The following is a 27,782-nucleotide window of genomic DNA, read 5'->3' on the forward strand; positions in this document are numbered from 1 at the left end:
CGCTTGTGGCCTTCGAATCCGAAAGCCTTATTCTAACTCGTCATTTAGCCCTCCCTCGAGATCACGGAAGTATCTAGCCGTGTCCCACACAACTTTTTCTGTTTTGTTTTGCTCTGTGAGTATACTTTCTGCTATCACCAGCAGGACAGGAAAGACGAATGGGTTTTGTTTTAAACCGAGAGCAATTTCGTGATAGTTGGCGTTCTTTTATTTTCCTTCCAGAACAAAGAGTTGGAGTTTCAATTGTTTTTTAAGACAAACACTACCTTTAGTGTTGGTTTTGAGAAATAATTTGTCAGAATATCTACTCTATGCCAACAAGGTAAGTGTCCTGGATTTTTTTTTTTAAAATGGGGGTATTTTTCCAGGAGCTGCTTTCACAGAGGATGAATATTCTCCTTGGAGAATGCATTCCTTAAAAATTATTGTGATCCTCTTCTTCAGGAGCCTCCTGTTAAGGTTAAAGCAGAGAATTATGGAGAAAACCGGAAGCAAAGGAGTTGTAAGGAAACAAAGTTATGTTGTAGGGTGAAACCACCCAGAAAGGAGGTGTGGGTGAGAATAACAGAACTGTGGAACTTTCTGTCATTCCAGGCTCACTTCTGATTTCACTTTATGGATGAGATGGCATTGCCAGGCTTTGGGTAACACAAAATACTCCACAAGTGTTATGGCACGACATACTATAGCAAAGGAAGAACACTGGTAGAATGATAATAAGAAATATGAATAGATCAAATTTCTGTCATATAAACCATAACTAGTTACATAATAGCCTAATCACCCAAGTCTCTCCATGTCTCAAAAACTATTCCTACATTTTGTCATGCCTGACAAAATGTAGGAATTTATAGTCTGTCAGGCATGGGATGGGTTTTTATGTTGTCCAAAAGTCCAATTCAGTAGCTTAGGACTCCTTTCTATTAAGGAACTAAATATCAGCAACCTTTGACCTACAATGGAACTTATGCACACTTTATAGCACACTTTATTGTTTACAAGGGGCTTAACACATCTTACAGCCCCCTGGCCCTTCAAGCCTGCAGTATTTGTTGCTGAAAGTCAAACTCAACAGTTGCCTAATAGAAATGCAGAGATGGAGTTTTGCTTGAAGGAGAAAAAGATGGCTTTATTATTTGCCAGGCAAAATCGGCCACAGCATGCTGATGCCTTAAAGACTGTGGCCCCCTTGGAAAAGATTAGGAGGTGGTTTTATCATTTGGGGAGTGGAATATAGGGCCACTCCCCAAATCAGAGTAGAGGCAAGCTTGCATTTTCTTTCAAAGCTGGTATTTAACTGGCCCCAGGACTGGTTCTTATGGTCCTCCTTCTTCCAGAAATGAAGAATGCTTCATCAAGTAGTTCTTCTATCTGTTGGGGGTTTTAGTTCTACAGAAAGGCTCAAAGATGTTGTTATGTATATTCCTTGAGAAGGAACCAGGACCCTGCCTCAAGGCTGCACTGTTGTCTCTTGACTGCTCATCCTTGGTCTCTCAGTCCCCTCAGTTCCCTGATTAGCAGCTGCCCTTTGGAACTCAGGAAAGGTCATGGAGGCTGAAGCTTATTCCCTAAAAACAAGAAATGGAGGACACAGAAAGACTTGTGTGCTAGGAGCTCCACAGGGCACTAGCTCGGTTACGTATTCTCCTGTCTTTCAATTCACATCGATTTGGAATACCATTATTCGGCATTTAGACAGTCTCTAAGTGAGTCTGTAAAGGACAGGGTGTTTTTGCCCAGGAAAAACAGCCCACTCTGTATCTGACTAGGTCTCTAGGCATAGCTAAGCAGCCCAAGAGTGTTTGCAAGCATTTGTACCCAAAGCACGATGCTATTATAGAACATACCACATGATATCGTGTGTGTCAGCCTCTCTCCATATGGAGGCATCTTCTTGAGGACAGTCACTGGCTCTATTTTTATTTCTATTATTTAGCATTTGTTCTTAATCATCTTTGGGGCCCTCACATTTGGCTCAGTACCTGCCCCTAGAGCAACACAGGGTGTATCTGTTGAATGGATTAATTTGCTTCCAGTCTATTCAATGCAGCACATTTTCAATTTCAGTTCAATTAACAACTAATTCTTTCTTATTATTGCAAAAATAGAGCACACCCAAGATCTGCCAATTCTAGACCTCCACCTAGTGCCCTGGAAATTTAATTGTTCTTATTCATGGAGGCCATTTATTTCAGATTAAAAGTTATCTCAACTTTTAATTTCTCAATCCAAAGGAAGCAGGTATGATTACCTGCTAGTTTCCAAACTTGTTGATAATTTTTTACCTGTGTGAGTTATCTTTTCCAGGGAGAAGAAAGGAAAGGAGGGAGTCAGGGAGGTGGAAAATGAATGCTGAGTAAATATTTGGTACTCGGCAGTTTTGTGTAATTAATATCATTTTATGTAAAAATCAAACAATCCCTTAATATAGCTACTTTTCTTTATCTTGCAAGTGGTAAATCTTAAGATGTGTAAGTGGAGTTGTTTGGGGTCATATGGCTAGTCAATTGCAGAGAGTTCAAACCCAGTTCTACTGCCTCCAAAGTCCATTATTATTGCAGCCTACCTGACTCTCCCAAGTCAAAAGAGACTCCTTAAATAAAGTTTTGGGGAAAAAAGTGAAAATTTTGCTATAAATAATGAAGCCAGGCATGAAAGTCTCACCCTTACAAAGGGCAGGATGACACGTAATATTTGGAAACAGCAGCCCTGAGAAATCCCTCCAATATTTGCTGCAAGTACTTGGATCTTACTCTGGAACAAGGCGAGTCCAAGAGTCCAAGGGGTCTGAGAGCTCAGAAGTCTTCCTCTGTCTTCTGGAAAGTCAGTAACTCCCACTTTGTTTCTGTGCCTGGAGGTTCTGATCCGACTGGGAGGCAAGCTGCAAAGCCATAGGACAAACTCTCCCAAGCCCATCCAGAAGGTGCAGCAGCAAACCTTGAGTGCTGGTGAGGGAAGAGGCTTGGTAGTAGGAATCATAGGATATTTCCAGTTCTCAGACTAATGAGATGTGCACATTCAGGCTCAGACTCAGAGATCCAGAGTCTCTCCCAACTCAGCCTCTTATTAGCAGAGCGGTCTTAAGTCATATTGACGCTGTATGTTTTCCCACTTCCGAGAGCTCAGGGCTCAATAAATACGTTCTTCCTTGGTTCCTCAAGGCAAACACTATTACAGTAAGTGGCATGACACTACAAAGACCACATAAGAGATATACAGCAATAAATCACCTCAAAAAAGACTATGTCTTCAAAGGCAAATCAGTTATATATATATAATATATAATATTAAATATTTAATATATATTAAAACCAATACTTTATATATATATACATATATAATATATACTTTATAAAAATACTTTATAAAATATATATATTATAAGATACTTTATATATACATAAATATATTTTTTATAAAACAAATACTTTAAGGTCTCGACTACTCTCCATGTTTCTCAGACTGGCCAAGATGGTTGAGAGAGAGGCAGCACTTGCAACAGAGTCTGCCTGACACTTCAAAGGCCTCCATGTGACATAAACCTGACTTGCTGGAATTAACCCAGTGATTAGCCCACATGATCAAAGCAAAAGCTATTTGAATGTTTGCAGAAGCACACAACATAAAATCAAGAAAAACCTGTTGCAAATCCCCATGACACACACATACTTTGAGACAAGCATGGCATCCCCATTGCCATATAACCTTACCGTAGCCTCTAGAACGTGCCATACGTATGATTTCTCTTGGTGATTTAGTTCTGTATTAGGGTCAGTCAGTCTTGCTCTATGCAATGTTAAGAATATCTCCTCAATTCATGTAGTATCTTTATTGCATGGCAGGACATGACTCATAACCAGCTATTCTTTAGGACCTTAGATGCTTTAAATAAAAACTAACATTTTGCTCTATTCTAGGGTTCAGAGGGATTATGTGTTAGTAAAGATTCCTTTAGATACTGAGGGGATCTAAAGTATTAAAGGGATCAAAGTCCTGGCTATACTAGCTAAAAATAAGAGCAAATTTTAATTGAGCCTTTACTATGTAACAGATACTTCTACAAGCCTTCCAACCTATCTCAGTCATTTAATTTCATAACAAATACTTAAAATAGGTATTATTATTTCCATTCCCATTGTGCTGATGAGAAAACTGAGGAACAAAGCGGATAAACAGCTAGGACAAGGTCCTACTGTAAAACAAAGCCAGGCTTTAAACCAAAACAGTCCAATTTCAGAGCCCTCATCTTTAACCAAAATGTGATTCTGCCTCAGCTCAAAGATAAAAGGAGTGTATTTATATCACTGTAAAAGTTGAGTTCCGTAACAAGAGCTCCCTTCTAGCCTTGTCATAAAAGAAGCTCTGCTCCACCTTTCTCTAACAGAGCACACTATGGCCAAGCGAGTTGCAGTGATTGGAGCTGGTGTGAGTGGCCTGTCTTCCATCAAATGCTGCTTAGATGAGGACCTGGAGCCAACCTGCTTTGAAAGAAGTAATGACTTCGGGGGACTGTGGAAGTTTACTGTATGTTCATACCCTCCCACCTCCACCAGTCATAATCTGGCCTTTTGCTTTCTCCCTACCCAGACATGGTGCCTTTAGCCAATCCTGGTGGTCAAGTAAGGGAGCACTGCAGCAACACAAGCTTGTGCACAGTGTCATGCTGACCCCATGCAGGTTGCAGTCTGATAGGTGATGAACTCAGAGAATTGGCAGGGTGTGGGCAGGGATGGTTGAGAGAAAGAGGAAAAAAGAGTGAAATCTGATATACAAACTTAGTATTGAAGTTATGATTTCTGAACCACGGACATTCCAAGACAAAGTAGCGGAGTGTCACACTGGGCAAACTGAATGGCATTTGTGAATATGGAGCAGATGACACTTTAGGACAGGCTAGACTTTGGCATCAGGGAGTGAAGCCCTAGTCTCCAGGAATTGTTCAGGTCTCTGCGAAGAGAATTAGCAAGGGTGAGGCAGAAGGTCTAGGGAGTAGTTTTTACATTACTAGAAGAACCCAGGTTGTTCCCATCATGGCTCAGTGTAAACAAACCTGACTGGTATCCATGAAAATGCAGGTTTGCTCTCTGGCCTTGCTCAGTGGGTTAAGGATCGGCATTACTGTGAGCTGCAGTGTAGATTGCAGATTCGCCTTGGATCCCGTGTTGCTTTGGCTTGTGGGTATAGGCCAGCAGCTGTAGCTCCAATTACACCCCTAACCTGGGAACTTCCATATGCCACGAGTGCAGCCCTTAAAAAAAAAGAGAGAGAGAGAGAGAGCAAGACAAAAGTAGAAGAACCCAGGCACTAATCCACCCTTCTTAGGATCAGAATATAAAGCCTAGGGGGATATGATCAAGACTAGGCCAGCCATTGGGTGACGCGAGCAGCAGGAAGTGGGGCTGGAAGTGGCTAAATACCATCTGCTTCTGGCCAGTTTTGATCCTGGTTATGGGAATAGTAGGGTCTTCAGTGGGGATCAAGGGGGTGATGTATAAGGTTTCAGAAGATGGGGCAGCCCAAGTACTAAATGCTTCAAGGGGGAAGAGAAGAACAGCATGCAGTGGAAGCTCAAGGAGAGGGAATGTACTTCAAACTGGTATGAATGAGGGAAGCCTTTATGGAGGAGGTGGCATTTGCCAGTCTTTAATGGGTGGTGAAGAAAACAGAACAAGCAAATGTACATAAGCAGGAATGATCACCTAGGTTTATAATATAACCTTAGGATTATAGCGTACTGGGGAAAAATATTTTTTTTCTGGTGTACTATGTAGGAGCCTCATCAAATTACTAAATATCAATGTGAAAAAGTATTAGGTCTGGTTTGTGTACCTTCTGCTATTTGACCCCATGTTGGCTTAGTTTCCTTCTCCTATTGTAAAGAGATATAGATTAATTTTAGAAAATAAAAGAAAAAAATACAAATTAAATATAATATCAATACTTATGGGTCAGCACTATTAAAATTTTGATGTAATTTCTTTCAAATACTTTTTTTCAAAAATGCAATTGTAGGAGTTCCCATTGTGGCTCAGCAGAAATGAACCCGACTAGTACCCATGAGGACTCAGGTTCAGTCCCTGGCCCTGCTCAGTGGGTTAAGGATCCAGCTTTGTTGTGAGCAGTGTTATAGGTTGCAGACGTGGCTTGGATCCCATGTTGCTGTGGCTGTGGTGTAGGCCGGCAGCTGTAGCTCCGATTTCATCCCTGGCCTGGGAACTTCCATATGCTGCAGGTGCAGACCTAGAAAGCAAAGCAAAAAAAAAAAAAAAAAAAAAGATAGGCATGGACCCATGTTCAGGGAATTGTTTAAGGACAGTGTTCGTCCTGAGAGCCCTGTTAAATACTGTTAGTGTCTTTATAGTTTGAGAAAGACATTTTATTTAATAATTTCAACACCACCAATGGTTTCTGATAACTATATCATAAGGATCCAATGCTAAATTTTCCAGGAACTCTTTGGAATTATGCTAACTGCTGATGATCTCTGCTCTCTTCCTCCTGTCCCCCCACCCCACATCAAACTAACTATGCTTTCCCCACAGGAAACTTCTGAAGATGGGATGACCAGGGTCTACAAGTCATTAGTGACAAATGTCTGCAAAGAAATGTCATGTTACAGTGACTTCCCCTTCCAAGAAGATTATCCCAATTTCATGAACCAAGAAAAATTTTGGAACTACCTCCAAGAATTTGCTGAGCACTTTGACCTTCTGAAATACATTCAGTTTAGAGTAAGAAACCTTGGGTTATGGAAGGCTAATGAATAGGGGCTGGCCCATTCAACAATCTAATGGAAATGAAATAAACTTCTTCCTGATTTTCTCTATATGAATAAGGCAGATAATAATCCTGCTGCTGGTGTTTATCTCAAGTAAGTCATTAAAATACTGAATTTCCTGGTTCCTCCTCTAAGTCCAAATCTCATTCAGGATGAAGTTTAGCGTTTTTTCAAGAGAAAAGGAAAAATGGATTTTGTTCATGCAACCTACTGGGAAAAAAAAATGACTAGAGGTCTGAACCACAGAAATTATAATGGGTCCAAACTCATTTTACTAAATTTTTCCAGCATTCAGTATCAGTATATTAACTCATCTCCTTCAGTATATTAACTCATCTCCTTCTCACCAAGAATAAAAACTGAATGTTTCTTCCTTGCAATGAAGGCATCCAGATGTTTGGGGCCTTAATCTATAATCACTTTTAAGACTTAATCACTTTTAAAACTTTGCACAAGTTGTTTAACTTCTCTAGGGAGAAGATAAACCATTATTAATACACCTCCTATCACGGGACTGACTTGGCCCACTTGAAATAACAAACATGGTTACCATACAGTCCTTGCATATGGTCCCAAGATGAGTGATAGAAATTGACTGCCATTTGCTTTCAGACCACAGTGTGCAGTGTAACAAAGCGTCCTGACTTCTCCAAGACTGGTCAGTGGGATGTCGTCACAGAGACAGAGGGGAAGCAGTACAGAGCTGTCTTTGATGCTGTCATGGTTTGCACTGGACGCTTCCTGAATCCCCATTTACCTTTAGAATCATTTCCTGGTGAGTCATCTCTACCTAAGGCCATGCCTACTCTTCTTCTAGTTCTTCTAGATGTTACTGATTTGTAATTGTAAATACTTCCTCATGATTATAGACAACTTTATGTTCATTTCAGAAATAATATGCACAAAATAACTTTGGGGAGTTCCCATCATGGCTCAGTGGTTAGCTAACCCGACTAGTACCCATGAGAACATGGTTTGATCCTGGCCTTGCCCAGTGAGTTAAGGATCTGGCGTTGCTCTGAGCTGTGGTGTAGGTCATAGATGTGGCTTAGATCTCTAGTTGCTGTGGCCATGGCGTAGGCTGGTGGCTACAGCTCCAACGGAACCCCTAGCCTGGGAGGGAACCTATGCTGTGGGTGTGGCCCTAGAAAAAAAATACAAAAAAATAATAACAAAATAACTTTGAAAGATATAAAGCATTGTATATGTGTCAGGTCTTATTATTTATTTATTAATGTAAATATTGATGTTATCACCTAAACTTTATCATGTCTGTCTGATTCAAGTTCAGTGATTGCATAAGTCTCAAAACTATCAGATCTGTAATGAAAAAGAAGGGACATTGAATTTTGCCATTGGATTTTAGTTTGAGTCAGGAGTGACCTGTAATTCAATACTTAAAAGGAGTAAGAGTATATGGAAACTTGACAGAATTTTTTTAGACCAGAAATAAATCAGAGATTATACATACAAAGGAATATTGTCATCGCAGTAATAATCCATCCACCTCTGAAACCAGAGCTATCAACACTAAGGAGTTTTAGAAATCCCCCTTTGGAAGTGCTTTTGATCCAACAGCACATTTTTTTTAATATACTCACAGGTGGCAAATCTCCATCTTTTGAGATCAAACAAAGATTACTAAAAGTAGTAAAGCTACTCTTCTTCTGTTACTTATAAGTGGCCCTAAAGGCAATTGAGAATAAAGTTTTGAAACTTGTTTAAGGAATTGAAAGAACTTTTAAGAAAGGAAGATGTGAAGAAGAAAGCTTGCAAATCTTAGCCAATAAAAACATGAAATATAAATCTTATAATCTCAAATTAACAAAACACTCTATTTTAAAAATGTGTTAGGGATTGAGAAAGAATTCAACACATAATTGTGCAAAAAAGCAATATTGTAAATTGTGGTTCATCATCAGGCTTGCTGCTAGTCTGGTGACTAAATACAAAATGGCACAGTACCAAAGGAATACATAACTGCCTCTTATAATAATGTTTCTATGGGGAAAGGTATAACAAGTATCAAATGTCAAACAAGTTAGTCTTTTGGAATTTCATGTCTCATCAGGTTTGGGATAGCTGAGAACTGATGATCCTTGTAGCAACATAGTGTCTAGATTTTAGACTGGCCGGGTTAGTCCCAAGGAATTAGACTAGCTAAACATAAACTAACATAGCAGCATAGTTTTGGATTGCTTTTGCAAGCAAATATTTCTGCATACTTTAATGAACTCTGGGGCATGGGGAATGAATACAATGTAAATATTGAGGTGTTTCTCTCTTTCGCCCTAAAATCTAGATATTGAATTGAAACCCATGCATACAGACTTTAGACATGCCTCCTGAGGGGGATCTTTATGACCAGACCTTAGAAGAATCTGTTGCAAAGGGACATCAGGAAAGATAATCCTATTTTCCCCTGTGTTTCTATAGTGAGGTATCATGGTGAGTAGATATGGTATAGGTTTCCAAGGAGTTCTGATCTGCTACAGTTCCCTGCAGGCAATAGCCTGGGTAAGCAGCATTTAGCAAAGTGGTTATGAACAGAGTTCTGGATCCAGATCCTGGTGCTAGTTGCATAATCTTGGAAGAACATAACCTCTCTAAGCCTCAGCAAAGTGGAAATAAGGGTTTCCCACACCAGTAGGGATTAGGATTAAATGAGAGCATCCATGTAAAATACTTAGCATAGTACAGCGCACACAGTAAGCACTCTGTAAACAGTAGCTACCAATGCTGTGGGTCATGACCTTCTGTAAACTATTACCCACCACCTCAGAATTGTTTAGAAGAACCTACTTCCTAAGAAGCATGTGATTTCCCTAGACTAAGAAGTATTTCTCACTCTCAGTTAAGTTATAGCCCTGGCCTCAGCAGCCATTCCACTTGGAGTGCCAGGTCCTACCAGAGCTCACAAGGAATCATGGGGTAGGTAGCACAAAGTCTAGTTCTACAGGTCACCACTCTTCACCCTCCTCTCTCCCCCACTCAAAAGTTGTGTACAAGTGACTCTTTAAACACACATAAATTGTAACCACTAGTTACAGATTTGCGATCATGAATGCCTAATGATATTTGATCAATTATTAACAAATGTTCTTCAACTCTGTGAGCATTGTACGTGGACTTCGGGTGCCTGGTCTTCCTTCTCCTAAGGTAGTTGCTAAGAATTTTCCAATACATTACATTAGGGGAATAAGTATAAAATGAATAAACCACAATATCAAAGTCTTCCAGAAATATTTGGTGACAAGGCAAACTAAACCCTATGCCCCCTCGGCTGTCCCTTTTTTCTCGAATTAGTAGTTTTGATTTATCGCATAGATTTCTTTGGGAGGTGGCACTGCATTATTGATGTAATCATTGATTTAGAACCACCTATGCACGCTATACTTTCTCTTGGGCCCTCAGCTCAAATATGCAGTTATGGAGCACCTGTTATTTGAAAAGCATTGGGTTAGGTAATGTGAAAGATACAAAATCTATGAACCAAGATTGAGCCCTCCTCAGTAAGTGTCTCTCCAGCCAAACTTCAGAAAATGGCTTGAAGTGCCATTCTATCCCCCTTCCTGAAATACTCTTAGAGTTCCCCTTTTAAAATTTCTAATCTTTCTTCAAATGTTGTTGTTTTTTTTTTTTTTTGTCTTTTGTTGTTGTTGTTGTTGTTGTTGTTCCTATTTCTTGGGCCGCTCCCACGGCATATGGAGGTTCCCAGGCTAGGGGTTGAATCGGAGCTGTAGCCACGGGCCTACGCCAGAGCCACAGCAACGCGGGATCCGAGCTGCGTCTGCAACCTACACCGCAGCTCACGGCAACGCCAGATCGTTAACCCACTGAGCAAGAGCAGGGACCGAACCCGCAACCTCATGGTTCCTAGTCGGATTCGTTAACCACTGCGCCACGACGGGAACTCCCAAATGTTGTTCTTTATACACACACACACACAAATATTTTTATGTAAATATATGTATCCCCTCCTCTCTTCCTCCAAGATGCCTTCCTGGCTCAGTCTAGGCTGATGCCCCATTGGAGCCATCATAACACCTCCTGTTCTGGGAGGTTGTACAGTATCATGCTTGACAGCTGAGCTCCAGAGTCAAATGACCTGACTTCCTATCCCAGCTCTGCTACTTACTGTATGACCTTGGGCAAGTTTCTTAACCTCTCTGTGCCTCATTCTTAGCATTAGTAAAGTTGAATCATAATATTATCTACACTGTGGGGTTGTGAGGTTTAAATTAATTAATATGTATAAAGCCCTCAAAAGAGAGCCTGAGACTTGCTAGTGAGGGCTGAATAAACATTAGTTGGCTATTATCTATTTACCTATTTCTCACTGAGGATGAACTCCTTGAGGGTAGAAGCAGCCTTTTATCTTCACATCTCCTAAACCTAAAACCTGAATCAGCCCCTTGGAGTGTGCAATGTTAAAAGTGCAGGTTATGTAAGATACAGTGATTAAGCAACTGTATGTTTTACTTGTTAACATCCCTGCAGACCTTATCTATGTCTTCTTCTGCCCTTGGTTGCAACCTCAGGCAGTTCCCACCACTTTTCTGCTCACTCTCAGATGAGAAGTCCTCTGATCATTTTAAAATCACAAAATAAAAAAATTCATTTTTATAACTAAAATGTTCTGTGATAGCAAAAACTTGCGACTACCAGTAATGGTGAAGTTTCTCCCCTTCCTCAGTTGGTGCCTGCTTTGTGCTGACAACTGCAGTGGGGTTGCAATGTTCTTGGTGTGCTTGGCTGCTCCCTTCCTCTGCCAGTTCCTCCTCCTGCAAAACCCTTCACCCACAAGCTGCAGTCTCTGGCCCTTCCAGAATTGGAGTCAGGGAAGAACAAGAAGTAAGGAGTCAGGAAAGGTCTTTCTTGACTGGCACCAATTGAGCACTAGCTCTCTAGGCCTTAGGAATATTTAAGATCCATGCTTTGTGGGATGCTTTTCCAGGCTCTGCTCCAGAGAGCTGTTCCATTACTGGGGACCTCTCGGTGCAGCCCCTTGCTATGGACCACACATTCTTGGGCTTGGCCACTTGCAAACCCTAAGTTCGAGCTCCTCTCCAGGTCCTCTCCATGCAGACTATGTGCTAAGGTCTCATTGCCAGTCCAGTTGGCTCTCTTGTGCAAAGTCCATTTAAATTGGCATCAGACAGGCTGTCTCTTACCCAGCTTTCAACTGGCCCACATGAAACATGTAATCCACACTGTCAATGTGGATGAAAAACTTGCTTCCAGTGTAGCCACCACCTCTTTCAGGCAGTTCCAGTCACAGTCTTTCAAGCCTGGGTCACACACCAGTCTCTGTGCTCTTTAGGCTCCAAGGGCCCAGGTCTCACAGGAGTGTCCCAGAAGCCCCTCAAAGCTGGTCCATGTCGAGGGGACAGAAAATGCATCACTTTAAATCCTTTTCCGAAAGTCTCCAATTTCCAACTCCTGGGCACTTCACCTTTTAGTCCCTGAAAGTGAGTGAGGGGCTTAGGATCACAAGACTGATCTGCATACACCTTCTTTGCAAATTCTGCAAACTCCACCTACATGGTATGGCACCTCCCTGAAAAAGTGGCAACTATTTTATTTAGCTTCAGTGGACAAAGAATGTTATTAAAACATTGTGACAGATATAGTATCTCTTCAGTAAATGTTACTGAGAAAATGAATGAATCAGTGATTGGGATAGGAGAATGATAGGTTCCGGAACAGTTTCATCCTTTTTTTTTTTTTTTTTTTTTTTTTGCTTTTTAGGGCCGCACCTGTGACATGTGGAAGTTCCCAGCCTAGGGGTTGAATGGGAGCTACAACTGCCGGCCACAGCAACACGGGATCCGAACTGAGTCTGCAATCTACACCACAGCTCACGGCAACACCAGATCCTTAACCCACTGAGTGAGGGCAGAGATCAAACCCATATCTTCATGGATGCTAGTCGGGTTCATTAACCACTGAGCCATGACAGGAACTCCGATTAATCACATTCTGATAGAGTATACCTATTGGGTAAAATAATATGCATCGACAATCTATTTTCTTATCTAGGATGCTCAACGTTGTGCATGAGATATTTCTTACTATTGTCTACAATAAGCGTGATTTCCCTAAGTAATTGCTTTAAAAGGGAACACTCATGGAATATAGGCTCTCCAATATTTTTAACAAGCCATGTTGCATTAAATCAATATTGGGGCTTATAGCATACAGTGGAGTGGGGGAATGATATGCTGCTTCTACTTCCTGCAATTGGTAGTAGGAGAAAAAGGCTGCCATAATTCTGGGACTTCCCTTTTCTCAGAGACCCCAAGCCTGCCAACTAGGGAGTTATAACTAGATATTTCTAATCCCTCCTTCCCCTTAGGAATCTATAGGTTTAAAGGGCAGATCCTGCACAGTCAACAGTACAAGAGCCCAGAACGCTTTCAGGGCAAACGCATCTTAGTGATTGGTCTTGGAAACACTGGAGGAGACATTGCAGTGGAGCTCAGTCGAACAGCAGCTCAGGTACACCCTCTGAATCCTTAATTCCATGCCCAGAATCATTTCTGGTGTCTGGAGAGTGTTATTCAAGATTATAAAACACACAGGCCAGTTGCTCAATTATGTGGACCCAAGGTGAGTGAAAAAAAAAAAAAAATCATGAAAATCCTTAAAGACTCTCATGATCTACCCATTACAAAACTGAACCATCTCCAGGAAGGCTCTAGGAAAACTGTGTGGATGCTGAACCACTAGGCATTTTTCAGAGATGCTCTTGGAACAAGACCAAATGTGTCAATTGTTCCACCCATGCCAACTCTCTTTTATACTCTCCCTTCTTAATTCTGAAAGAAAACATTCCATGCAAAATAGAAAAGGGAGGAGTTCCCATTGTGTCTCAATGGTAACAAACTCAACATGTATACATGAGGATACAGGTTGGATCCCTGGCCTCGCTTGTGGGTTAATGATGCGGCATTGCCATGAGCTGTGGTGTAGGTCACAGACGCAGCTCAGATCTGGCATTGCTGTGGCTGTGGTGTAGGCTGGCAGCTGCAGCTCCAGTTCAACCCGTAGCCTGGGAACTTCCACATGCCCGGGGTGAAGCCCTTAAAGAGATCAAAAAAATAGAAAAGGGCAGTTATTTTCTGAACATCTCCAGATTTTCTACTAGGAATTAGATTGGAAAAAAAAATACCATGAAATGATGCACATGTATTTATCATTCTGGCCTTACTTTTTAGGTACTTCTCAGTACTAGAACTGGTACCTGGGTTGTCAACCGCTCTTCAGATGGGGGCTACCCATCTAATATGATGATTACAAGAAGACACCATAATTTTGTTGCACAAGTTCTGCCTTCATGTGTACTAAAATGGATTCAAGAGAAGCACTTGAATAAAAGATTTGACCATGCAAATTATGGATTAAGTATTACAAAGGGGTATTTGATTTTTTTGTTTAATGGTAAATGTATTGAATCAGTATTTCTCATCCTATTTTATTCAGAATTCAAAATGTTCAATAATTGCCTTTGTTTATCCTGTTCTAAGCTCATTTTCTTTAGAATGTCCATCAGTACCACAGCAGTTCTTAAAATAGGAGTATTCTGTCTGGTAAAAAAAGTAATAATTCATGAGGCTAGAAGGAAATGAAGAATGAAAACTTTATTTCAAGTTTTCAAATCAAGAAACTTAAACTGGGAGTTCCCGTCGTGGTTAATGAATCCGACTAGGAACCACGAGGTTGAGGGTTCGATCCCTGCCCTTGCTCAGTGGGTTAACGATCCAGCGTTGCCGTGAGCTGTGGTGTAGGTCGCAGACGCGGCTCTGACGTAGGCTGGTGGCTGCAGCTCCGATTAGACCCCTAGCCTGGGAACCTCCATATGCCGTGGGAGCGGCCCAAGAAAAGACAAAACAAAAAAACAAAAAAACAAAAAAACAAAAAAAAGAAACTTAAACTGGCCTTGAGGAATCTCAGGATGGCTTCCAGCTACATCTCCAATTCAACCCCTAGCCTGGGAACTTCCATGTGCTGCTGGTGTGGCCCTTAAAAAAAAAAAAAAAAAAATGAGAAGCAGGAAATCCAATAGAAAACTGGACAAAGAATTAGAATAGGCAAATCACAGAAGGAGGAATCTGAATGTCTAAAAAGAAAAAAGAAGAAAAGAAAAGATGCTCAAACTCTCTATTGATCAAAAATGCAAGTTAAAATAACAACAAAGAGTTCCCATCCAGGCTCAGCAGTAACAAACCCAACTAGTATCCATAAGGACGTGGCTTCGATCCCTGGCCTTGCTCAGTGGGTTAAGGAACCGGCTATGCCATGAGCTATGGTGTAGGTTGCAGACACAGCTTGGATCCTGAGTTGCTGTGGTATAGGCCGGCAGCTGCAGCTCTGATTCATCCTCTAGCCTGAGAACTTTCATATGCCACAGGTGTAGCCCTGGGAAAAAAAAAAAAAAAGTTTCTTGTAATTTCCTCTTTGCCAAATGTCAATTCTTTGAGGCCTGGGTGATGTGAGACTCAAACCGGACGATCAGATGGATTGTGGTGCACTCAATCCTGATATTTCTGTAGAAATTAATCCCAAAAGATAAAGAATTTTAAACCCCGGACAGAAAAGAGTAGGCTTAGTCATTTTCCACATGCCTCTACTGGGAGCAGGAAAATAAAACATATATTATAGCTTTGAACTAGACATTGGCAGATAATTTCTCTGATTTGACTAAATAAATCACTTGCTGAGTGTATCACAAATATAACTACACTGAAAATTTTTCTCCTCTGTGTCAAAGGAAAAAACCAAAAAGAATTGTGAATGATGAGCTGCCAACCTGTATCCTCTGTGGCACAGTCACTATGAAAACCAGCGTGAAGGAGTTTGCAGAAAACTCTGTTCTCTTTGAAGATGGGACCATGGAAAAAAACATTGACATTGTGATCTTTGCTACAGGATATACCTTTTCTTTTCCATTTCTTGAAGAGCCTCTCAAAAGCCTTTGTACAAAGAAGATATTCCTATACAAACAGGTCTTTCCCTCAAACCTAGAGAGGACAACACTTGCCATGATTGGCTTCATTGGCCTTACAGGATCCATCTTAGCAGGCACAGAGCTCCAAGCACGATGGGCTACACGAGTATTCAAAGGTACCCAGACTCTATTTAAATCCCTCTGTGAACTGAGTCTTGAAACTAGTGCCGTGAGATTTAGCTAAAATCAAACAAATGTGAGTTTAGGGAGTTCCCATCGTGGCTCAGAGGTTAACAAACCTGACTAATATCCATGAGGACAAGAATTAGATCCCTGGTCTTGCTCAGTGAGTTGGAGATCTGGCATTGCCCTGAGCTGTGGTATAGGTCACAGACAAGACTTGGAGTCCATGTTGCTGTGTCTGTGGTGTAGGCCAGCAGCTACAGCTCTGGTTTGACCCCTAGCCTGGGAACCTATATATGCTGCAGGAGTGGCCCTAAAAAAGACAAATTAAAAAAAAAAAGTGAGCTTAAGTAACATCAAACATCCAAAACATTTTAATGAAGAATTAATTAATTGTATATATATTTATATCTATATATTTGTGTGTGTATGTAATATTATGGTGGGGGTGCTTGTGTCACCAATGTGACTGCGGGGAAAAGAGGCTTTGACTCCATAGAGAGGATAAATTTGTACAACAGAATAAAATCCCATTTCTCAAGTTAACTGAAATTATTAGAAGCTTCAAGTTCTTATTTTATTCTACTAGAGTTAAATCTCAGCTATTTGCTCCTAATTCTTTCCATTTATTACTAGCAGTAAAGTTTGCTTCCTAAGAAAGACATTGGAATAATACACACTATGAATACAATTGGAATCTGAGGAGATAGTGACTTTAAGAAATGCCCATAAATTGTAGATACTGGACACTAATTGCTGCCAGTTATCACTGTAAGAGCAAAGGTGGTAGAGTCAGAGCTACCAGAGTCCAATCCCAACTCAAACTCATTAACTTTGTGAGGAACTCTTTAAATCTCGGCCCCTTTGTAAAATGGAGATCATATAACCTCCTTCACAGGGGGTTTGTAAACTGGGTGATGTCTACAAACCATTAGCACCATATTTGGTACTATTTGGCACAGAGTAAATGCCCATTAACTGACAGTTTTCATTCTTACTATTGCCATTATTATCATACCTCTCTAAACTAGGACAAGTTTTAGATTCATTAAGCATTTTAAAAAATTGCATTTGTATTATTTAAAAATATAAACAGTAATTACAATCAAACCACCAGCTGTCCTCCAGGAGAATTTTGTCCTTGATGAACAAAAACAGTCACCAATAATTTATAAATAAATAGTGTATAATGCAGTATTAAGTGGTGTTGACTTCTGTCACACTGTACACATGTACTAGATATCAACCAAACTTTAAAATGGTCTCCTAAACTGACAAACATGGTATTTGTATTGGGGGCTAGGGAGTGGAGGGGAGGAGAAGATTGTTAGAAAATCTCATTTATTTGTATTACAGAAAAAATTCCACAGCTGGAATTTCATTACATTTGTAAAAATGTAATTTCATTTTTTCATTACATTTTTATAAATCTTTATTTATTTAAGGCCAATTAAAGTACTTTCACAGCATTTTCCAATTACACTAAAAACACGAGACTTTTTTTTAACTTTTTGTTTGTTTGTTTTTTATTTTCATACTTGAGCATTCTCAAGCAATTGTTTTTGGCCATGCCCAAGGCATGTGGAAGTTCCCAGGCCAGGGATGGAACTGTAGCCACAACAGTGACAATACCAGATCCTTAACGCCAGGCCAACAGGGAACTCCACACAAGACTCGTAGGTACCTGGGTTTTTTAAGTATTTTATAATGAGCTCAAAAGTACTTATCAGAATGACAGAGCTGACAAATCAATACTAGGTTAGATCACACATAGAGTGATCTCCAGAGAGCCAAGAGGAAACCTGGGAACCACCAAGCAAAGTCTTTGTAGCTTCTTACAAGATGCAGTGTTCCCAGTGACAAGTAGACTGCAGAGCTAAATCAGACCTTTCTCATGTAGATTAGTATCCCCATACCCTAGGTCAGCAACTTGGCAACCGGCAAGGGCAAAAATGCCCAGAAAGAGTTCCTGTTGTGGTGCAGCAGAAATGAATCTGACGAGGAACCATGAGGTTGCAGGTTCCATCTCTGGCCTCACTCAGTGGGTTAAGGATCTGGCATTGCCATGACCTGTGGTGTAGGTTACAGACATGGTTTGGATCCTGCGTTGCTGTGGCTGTGGCTGTGGCTGTGGCTGTGGCTGTGGCCAGCAGCTGTAGCTTGGATTCGACCCATAGCCTGGGAACCTCCATATGCCGTGAGTGCAGCCCTAAAAAGAAAAAAAGAAAAAAAAAATGCCCGGAAGAGCAGAGACTGTCTAGGTGCCATACTGAGATCAAGCATGTCCTCATCACAACTCAAGCTGACAAAGCCTTTGTGAGACTGAGAGAGACTGCCAGGCCCCTCCATGCTTGAAGCTCCCCAGGTAACAGAATGAAGAGATGTCAAAGCAGGGTTACAAAAACAGGGTCAAGTGCTTACATTTAAACAGCTAATTGGTTTAATACACACACACAAAGTAGGGGGATATCTACAATACAATATAAATATTATATATAAATATATGGAATGTGCCAGCCGATGAAAAGTGCAGTGCAGGCTGAGGTCTGGGCCATGGGGCATCTGTCCTCACAATTCTAGGAGTGGGGGTACCCTTGTTGAGAGAGTTTGGAGGGAGGCTTTACCCCCAGAAAATGACCCTCTCTGCTCTAATTCCATTCTAATTTTGATGATCACAGGTTCTGAGGTTGGAGCAGTGGGAGGCCAGAAGTGAGAGGGAGGAGAACTCAAAGGTGGAGATGCTTGTGACTACATTGTTATTTCTGACTTTTTTCGCAGGACTCTGTAAGCTGCCTCCATCTCAGAAATTGATGGCTGAGGCTATGCAAAAGGAGCAGCTCATAGAAAGGTATGAAATATAGACTGCTACAGGGCAAACTTACCAATATATTCCACTATACCTTAAAAAAAGACTTTTAACATAAAAGCCATTTCTAGAGAAGCAGTGTGGCAGGTCAGAAGTAACTGCATTAGGAGTCAGAAGAATATGTTTTTATTCCTAACTCTTTCACCAACTAGATTTGTGGTCTGAGATAAGTCCAGTGGGAACACCAGGTCACCTCGGCAGAGCATGGAGGCTGGCCCCAAACAGATGGCAATCCTTTGTTCACTGGCCCCTGAAACTCTGTTCCTTTTGTTTTCCTCCTACGTCTCCAGCTACTCTTTCTCTGCATTTACAAGTGTCTCCTCTTCCTCACTCCTAAAAACTGGTGAATCCCATCCTTAATCCTCAGATCTCTTCTCACTTCTAATAACACTCACTCCTAGGTGGCCTCACCAGGCCTGTGGCTTTAAATGCCATCATATATTCATGGCTCCTAAACTTGGGTCTCTAGCCCAAGATCTCCCCCCAGAATTCCAACTCATAATCCAACTCCCTCTAGATATCTCCACTTAGATATGTAATAGACATCTGCAGTGTAGTTTGTCTAAAAGTTAACCCTCAACCTCCACCTGCACAAGGGCTGCTTTGAGAATTTCTCCTTCTCTATCAATGGCTATTTGTTCCATTTGAACACTCAAAAACCTTGGAGTGATCTTTTTTCCTTTTGCTCTCACATTCTCAGAAAACACTGTCAGCTCTTACCTTCAAATAAACTCAGAATTCAGACCTTTCTCACTACCCCAGCTGTACCGCCCTAGAACAGGCCGCTGTCATCTCTTGCCAGGGACACTTGCTATCACCCCTTATTTCTGCCTGCTTTCTGCTCTTCTGCAGTCTAATCTTGACATTGCACAAACATGACCAATGTAACCTTGCTCTTCTGTTCAAAACCCTCTGACTATTTCCCATTCCACGCCCAGAAACGTCCCTGCAGCTCTGCACCCCTACAGGCAAATAGCCATCTCTCTGACCTCACTGCCTCCTGTTCCCCCACCTCATTCACACTGCTCCAATCACTCAGGACTACTCCATGGTCTTCAAACATGCCAAGCAAAGCCCCATCCAGACCTTTGTACTTATTATTCCCTCTGCCTGGAAACTTCTCCCCTTACCCCCTTATCTGTAGGCTTACTCTGCTCAAGTATCACCTCATAAAAGAGAAGCCCTCTTGGACAACACCGTATAAAATAGCCGCCCACCCAGACTCATCATCACCTCTCCCTTTTACCTTCCTTTTATTCCTTCATAATATCTATTACCACTCGATGTATCTATTTGACCAGGTTTTTTATAGCTGCTGGTTTTCCCTGGTAGAATGAAGTTCCTTGAGAGCAAGGACTTTGCTTTACTCACTGTTGGATTCACAACACCTCAGATTGTGCCTGTCATGTGATAGACACTAAAGATTGATTGAAAGAATGAGTGAATGACACAGGCACATCCTGAAAGTTTACTAACAACAAAAATAGGTAGGAATAGAGCTTTCATATACATTATACAGTTGACCCTTGAACAGGTTTGAACTGCATGGGTCCACTTATACACAGATTTTTTTCAATATATTGGAAAAATTTATAGAGAGGATTGTGACAAATTGAAAAACTTGCAGATAATTGATGGAGCCTAAAAATATTGAAAAAAAAAATGGAGGAAGTTAGGTTATGTCATGAATGCCTAAAATATATGTAGATACTATATACAAAAATCTATTATAAAATTTAAAATTCATCAGTGTTCCCACTGTGGCATCATGAGTTAAGGATCCAGCATTGCTGTAGCTGTGTCATAGGTCACAACTTGGGCTCCCATTTTGTCCCTGGCCCAGGAACTTCCATATGCTACAGGTGCAGCCAAAAAAAAAGAAACAGAATTAAGATTCATCAAAATGTGCACACATAAACATAGACCATTCATGGCACCATTCACAATCAAGAGAATTGTAAACAAATGTAAATATTCAGTATTAAATCAAAAAGTCAAAAATTAACTGTAGCACATCATTTACCACTGCAAAAACTTCATAGCTACCTCCTGTTTCTATTGTAATGAGTTCAGGTGTTTTGAGTAGCAGCTTAAAATGTCACATGACACTAATCATCTCTTCATGATCAGTTCATCTCTCCAGTAAATTTCGTATCCAAGTAAAATTGATCTCTCGCAATTCTCACATATTTTCCGTCGTGTTCAGTGCAATAACGTAAACCTTAAATAACACCACACCACAGAATCCATATGAAGGGCCGCTAGTATTGCTGGAAGGGTTCCCAAGAAGCATAAAAATGTCATGCAATTACAAGAAAAAGTTGAATGGCTTGATATGCACAGTAGATTGAGTTCTATTGCTACTACTGCCATCATTTCAAGATAAATGAGTCCACCACAAGGACCATCATAAAAAAAGAAAATTTGTAAAGCCACCTCTGTAGCTATGCCAGCAGGCATGAAAACCTTGCACTTTTTGTAAAATACCTTTTTATCTTGTATTAAAAATGAAGCTTTTATGTTTGTGCTGGATTGCTATAAGACAGGTATACCTACAGACTAATACAATTTGAAAGAAAGTGTATGACAACTTAAAGCAAAAGGAAAGTGAAGGAGAATTTAATGTCAGGAAAGAATGGCTTGATAATTTTAGAGGGGTTTGGATTTTTAAATGTCAGGACAACAGGAGAAATAACTTCTGCTGACTACAAGGCAGCAGACAAGTTCCCAGATGCCATTTAGACAATTATTGAGAGAAAGGATATCTGCTGACAGGTGTCTAATTCAGACAAAGTGCCCTCTTCTGGGTTTGGAGAATGCTACAAAGGACATTTATTAGTAAGGAAGAGGAGTAAGCACAGAACCAGGATTTAAAGCAGGAAGGCATAGGCTAACTTTGCTGTTGTATGTAAATGCAGTCCAGCTTATGGTCAGGACTGCCCTTATCTATAACACCTCTAACCTCCAAGCCTCGAAGGGAAAAGATAATGACCAATCTTTTGGTGGTACAAAAAGACCTGGACAATGAGAACCCTGTTTCTGGATTGGCTACTTTGATGCTTTGTCCCTAGAATCAGAAAGTACCTTGCAATAGTAAGGGACTGCCTTTCGAGGTTCTTTTGATGTTGGACAAGCTCCTGGCCACCCAGAATCCCATGATTTCAACACAGGATGTTGAAGTGCTTTATGGGAATGATTGTCAATTTTATGGAAAAGAATCCCAGTAGAGAGAACATCACAAAAATCTGAAAGGATCAAGCCATTGAAGATGCCACCATTGTTATCGAAAAAGCTGAGAAAGCCGTCAAGCCTGAAACAATAATTTCTTGCTAGAGAAAACTGTGCCCAGATGTTGCGTGTGACCTCACAGGATTTATGACAGAGCCAATCGAGAAAATGATGAAGGAGACTGTGGATATGGCAAAAAAAAAAAAAAAAGTGGGGGATGGAAGGTGAAGGGTTTCAAGATATGGATATTGAGACATTCAAGAGCCAATAGACATCACACCAGAGGAATTAACAGAAAACAGCTTGGTGGAGATAAGCACTTCCAAACCAGTGCCAGATGATGAGGAAGAAAACATAGAAGAAGCAGTGCCAGAAAACGAATTGACGTTAGACAATCAAGCAGAAGAATTCCAGTTATTTAAGACTGATTTTTGACTTTTTTTATGACATGGACCCTTCTGTGACACAGGCACTCAAAATAAAGCAAATGATGGAAGAAGAATTAGTACCATATAGAAACATTTTTAGAGAAATGAAAAAGCAAAAAGTTGGAAGTTCCCATTGTGGTGCAGAGGAAACAAATCTGACTAGTATCCATGAGGATTAGAGTTCGATCCCTGGCCTTGCTCAGTGGACCAGGGAAGCTGTGCTGCTGTGAGCTGTGGTGTAGGTTGCAGATGTGGCTCAGATCCTGAGTTGCTGTGGCTGTGGCGTAGGCTGGCAGCTATAGCTCTGATTTGACCCCTAGCCTGGGAACTTTCATATGCCACTGCTGTAGCCCTAAAAAGAAAGGAAAGAAAAAGAAAAAAAGTCAAACAGAAATTACAGTGTATTTTTTCAAAAAGAAATTATAGCATATATCCATAAAATTACACCATGGGTGCCTGCTTCTCCTTCCTCACCTTCTACCTCCTCCAGCTCTTCTACCTCTGTCACCCCTGAGACTGCAAGGCCATCCCCTCTTCCCTCTCCTTCTCAGCCTATCCAGTGTGAAGACATTGAGGCTAAAGACCTTTATGATGATCCATTTCCACTTAATAAATAGCAAATAGTCATCATTCCCTACTCTCAATAAATTTATCTGTTGTGCATGTATGTGTTTTCATAGGCAATCTAATAACTACACAGCAAGAACTATATGAGAAGTTTTTGTATCATCGTTATTATTGCTTAAGTATTTATCATGTAGAATATCATTTTAAGACTTGAAGAGGATAGCCCATCCTTACATAGGCATAAGATGAATGATACCGAATGTAAAATTAATAATGTATTAGTTTTCTTACTTTGCATTCAAAGAATTACATTACTGTACATTATTCTTGGCTCTCATATTTGGGGAAACTGTCTGTCAGCCTATCATCACAGGTAAGTGGGTTTTTTAATGTGACAGTGTTTCCAATACTGTATTACAAATATGACTGTAATGCTGAATGCCATAAAAATTTTATAATGATTTATACATTAGTGTATAGACTAGGCTACCATGAAGCAATCATATTGCTACCACTTCTTCATCATCAATGCGTGATTTGTTATATTTGAGAATAAATATGAATTTCTTTTTCACATTATTTTTTTGTTTTTGATGTCTCATGTTAGGATACATATAACACCTACAGTGTTTTGTATCATATAAGAAAATATTGGCATATTACTGATAGATGATTCAACTTGTAAACAGATGATGTAAACTCATGATATTGATAAATACAGTACAGTACTATAAATGTATTTTCTCTTTTTATAATTGTATTAATAAGTTTCTTTTATCTAGCTTACTTTATTATAAGAATACAGTAAATAATCATATAACATACAAAATATGTGCCAATCTACTGTTTATGTTATCAAGCTGGCTTCTGGTTAACTGAGAGGAATCAAAACTTTCACATGGATTTTTTACTACATGAGGAAGTTGGTTCCTCTGTCCTCCTTGTTCCTCTCTGTGTCATGTTCAGTACTGTTACACCACGTATGGCCCTCACTCTTAAAATTAACATCAATAAAAATAATTTATGTGGCCATATATGTGATACTTTCTGATCATGTTAATTAGTTCACCAACTATGGTATTTGGACTGATATGACTTTACCCTCATATCAAATTCAAGAACCTAAAACATTATTTAAGCTCTTCTTCAACTTGCCTCTTTCTACTATCTCCTTTAACTAAATTAATTATGCTCACAATACCCAATGTGAATAAACCCCTCTCATTTTTTCTTTCCACCATAGAAAATCATTCCCAAAATGGTTTGACTGGGTTAGAAAGTAACAAAATGGTGGGAGGTGGGGTAACTCATAACTTGAAAAATGAAAAGTGATCCATTTTTTTCCCTGTCAGGGGTTTGATGAAAGATACCAAGGAAGACAAACTTGACTACATTTCCTACCTGGATGACATCGCTGCTTGCATAGGTGCAAAGCCCAATGTCCCACTTCTGTTCCTTAAGGATCCCAGACTAGCTTGGGAAGTTTTCTTTGGACCATGTACTCCTTACCAGTATCGCCTAATGGGCCCTGGGAAATGGCATGGAGCCAGAAATGCCATCCTGACCCAGTGGGACAGGACACTGAAACCCTTGAAAACACGAATAGTTCCTGATTCCTCCAGGCCTGCCTCCTTGTCACATTATTTGAAAGCTTGGGGGGTACCTGTCCTGTTTGCCTCCTTTCTACTGATCCGTAAATCTTCACTTTTTTTGAAATTGGTGCCAGAAAAACTATAGGACAAAATTTGCCCTTACCTAATAAATATTTGGTGAGGATTAGTTGATGGATTATAAGGGTTGTACCAAGTCATATTCACTCTTGTCCCCAAACATCTTGCATTTTCCTCCTCTCCATTGTAACTGCTATCAGCCAAGTTCAGGTCTAACCACCTCTTACCTGAATTATTGTACTATCTTCTCCTTTAGTCTCAGCACTTCCTTTCTTGTATCCTTTTCAATTCATATTCTACTCTGCTACCTAAGCAATCATTCTAAAATAAAAATATTGTCTTTGTTTCCCTCAAGATCCCCATGGGAGTAAGATAAAACTCAGATAAATTGTGCAATAATTTTTGATGTAAAAATTATGTCAAATGGTTTGGGCAGAATGTAGGGAAATTGTAAATATAATTATATACTCCCAGACAAGAAACAGTGAGGTGCTGTTACCATCTTGTAGGCCTAATGAAGCAAAAGGAAAAAACAATTATGAATAAGAGAGAGAGAAATTATGTCAAGAGGACTGCCTCTCAAGAGCTATAACCATCAGCTGACCAATAAAGGCAGTTCATGGTGATCCCAAAAGTACAGAGCTTGGGAAATAAATTGCCTAATCTTACTCTCTTCCCTCCCTCTGATCCTCTGCTCATGCTCCACAATGGCCTGATCCAACCAAACTCAAAGGCAAGGTTGCTGACTATTGTGGATTGAATTATAGCAACCCCCCCCCCGCCCCGCCCGGCAAGATATATTCAAATCCTAACCCCTGGTACCTGTGAATGTGACCTTATTTGGGAATAGGATCTTTGCAAATGTATGTAAGTTAAGAGGCAATCATACCAAAGTAGGGTGATCTAGATCCAATATGACTGCTGTCCTTGTAAGAAGAGCATCAGACAGAGACACATAGTGGAGAATGCCATGTGAGTTTAAGAAGAGGGTAGAGTGATGCATCTACAAACAGGATCACCAAGCAAGCAAACACTGGAAGCTAGGAGAGAGTCATGGAACAGATTCTCCCTCAAAACCTCTAGAGAGAACAACCCTACCAACAACTTCAGACTCCTAGCCCTCAGAGCTGTGAAAGAATAAGCCACTCAGTTTGTGGTACTTTGTTACAACAATCCTAGGATACCAATACACTTGCTGATGTTGTCCATGGAGATCAGCTTCCTAAGCCATCCAGCAGAGCAAAGATGACGGAGAATATATATTAAAGAGCAACCAGAAAGGATCCAGTGCAGACATGTTCCCATCAAACTTAAAAATCTTTTAAAGTTTCTCTCTTGATTAAAGATAGTAAATTCCTTAACTTGAAAGAGGAGACTCTTCATAATCTGAGTCCCTTTGCCCAGGTCACCAGAATCCTGCCCTGCAGCCTCCTCTCCTCTTCAAACCCTACATCTAGTTCCACCAAATATGAACTGTGTGGTACCTCCTTACTTAGGCACAGCTATTTCCTCTTTCAGCCACTTAAATCCACTCCTGACTGTCTTTCGAGATAGAGCTTAATAATCTCCCTCAGTGAAGCCGCCCCTGAATCCCCAAAGCAAATTTGACTGCCGTTTTGTAATGATCACACCTCATGTATTAGTATGTTCTTTCCTTACTATAGAATCATTTTCTTTTTGTGTCTATCTCCTAATGAACAGTGCATTCTTGAGAGGAATCATATCTTGTTCAGCTAAAACACTGACTGATAAAGACTGCAAAATAAATATTTGTTGACTGAACAATGGCCTCACTGGCTGACATTCCTTGTTTCTCCTCTTCCACCCACATGTTTTTTCTGTCAACTTGATAAATTACCTTGGGTTACCTCAGCTCTGCAAATGAACAAGGACCATCCACCAGCGTCTAATGTGATAAGACAATACATGTGGCAATCAGAATAAATACAACTATACAGTAACTGAGAGCCAGGTGTTGAAAGAGCTAATTCTGGAATTCAACCTGGATTATAATCCCAGCTCTGCCATTAACTGTGAGGCACTGGCCAAGTTACTTAGCCTCTCTGAACCTCAAGTGTCATCATCTGGAAAATGGGGAGAAAGGAATATTACCTACCTCAATTAAGTGAGACAATATAGGGTGTTAGGCAGAAATTAACTATTACCAGTTAAAAAATCTGAGGACTTTTTATATAAAAGTCTTAGGACTTTTTTAACTCTTTGAATTAAAGGATTTGAAAATGATTCCCTGGCTCTAGCCAAAGAGTGTGGCCTCTGCTTTCCATGGATTCTCCAGTAGCACTTTCTAGGGAGGATCACCCTTTTGTCCTTGTGTTCCCCACCAAGTCCCAAAGTCCCCTGTCACCACCGTCACTGCCACCACCATCGCACCACCCACATGCTTCTCACATGGACTTTCTAGAATACAGCAAGCAAATAATAGTAAAGGAAAAATTCTCAGTCATTAGAAGTGGCCCTCCTGATATAACTTACTGATATGTCTCTAGGTTTTTACCCCCAGGTATAAGAAGCACCTAATTCCAAATCTTCAAAACCAATTAAAGCTGACCAACAGGAAAAATGTTTTTGGACAGAGGAAACAAAAAGTGCCCAGCAACTGAAAAAGCATCTTGAGACTGAAAATGAGGCAGGCAGCTCCATACAATTGATGGATCATTTATTATAGAGTAACTTACTCACCGAGTGGGATCTGGATTGGGATCTGGAGGCATTCACAGCTGCACAGTGTTCCAGGGACCACTGGAACAGTTTTATAGTTTGCCTAGGATATGAGAGTACATGCTCTGAAACAGGACATGAGTCCCTCAATTAAGATTTGTGAACAGGTATCTAGTCTAGTGAGCATCAAGAATACATCAGGGAAGGTTTTCATCATTGTTTGAGAACTAACAGCATAGAGGCCACCTGGTACTGATGATTATTAACAATCTTTTTTTTTGTTGTCTTTTTTTAGGGTTACACCCATGGCATATAGAGGTTCCCCAACTAGGGGTCAAATCAGAACTACAGCTGCTGGCCTACACCACAGGCACAGCAACACCAGATCCAAGCCACATCTGTGACCTACCACAGCTCATGGCAACGCCAGATC

At 40.5% G+C, this 27,782-nt stretch overlaps 1 protein-coding gene across 1 annotated transcript; it reads left to right on the top strand.

The window, feature by feature from the left end:
• Nucleotides 1-18: 18 nt before the first annotated feature.
• On the top strand, nucleotides 19-26,452 carry FMO4 (flavin containing dimethylaniline monoxygenase 4). The gene is made up of 10 exons (XM_047752560.1): nucleotides 19-115; nucleotides 223-322; nucleotides 4,385-4,524; nucleotides 6,543-6,731; nucleotides 7,391-7,553; nucleotides 13,137-13,279; nucleotides 13,999-14,198; nucleotides 15,552-15,904; nucleotides 18,690-18,759; nucleotides 24,353-26,452. Exons 3-10 carry the CDS (start codon nucleotides 4,393-4,395, stop codon nucleotides 24,735-24,737), a joined length of 1,635 nt encoding a protein of 544 aa, XP_047608516.1. The 5' UTR covers nucleotides 19-115; nucleotides 223-322; nucleotides 4,385-4,392; the 3' UTR covers nucleotides 24,738-26,452.
• Nucleotides 26,453-27,782: the final 1,330 nt, after the last annotated feature.

The sequence above is a fragment of the Phacochoerus africanus genome, chromosome 11, assembly GCF_016906955.1.
Source record: "Phacochoerus africanus isolate WHEZ1 chromosome 11, ROS_Pafr_v1, whole genome shotgun sequence".
Classification (NCBI taxonomy): domain Eukaryota; kingdom Metazoa; phylum Chordata; class Mammalia; order Artiodactyla; family Suidae; genus Phacochoerus; species Phacochoerus africanus.

What these genes read in the sequence shown, in the direction of transcription:
- FMO4 (XM_047752560.1), top strand. Translation starts at nt 4,393, where the DNA reads ATGGCCAAGCGAGTTGCAGTGATTGGAGCTGGTGTGAGTGGCCTGTCT. An exon ending in TGAAATACATTCAGTTTAGA is followed by an intron (nt 6,732 to 7,390) that starts GTAAGAAACCTT and finishes ATTTGCTTTCAG; the next exon opens with ACCACAGTGTGCAGTGTAAC. An exon ending in GGCTACACGAGTATTCAAAG is followed by an intron (nt 15,905 to 18,689) that starts GTACCCAGACTC and finishes CTTTTTTCGCAG; the next exon opens with GACTCTGTAAGCTGCCTCCA.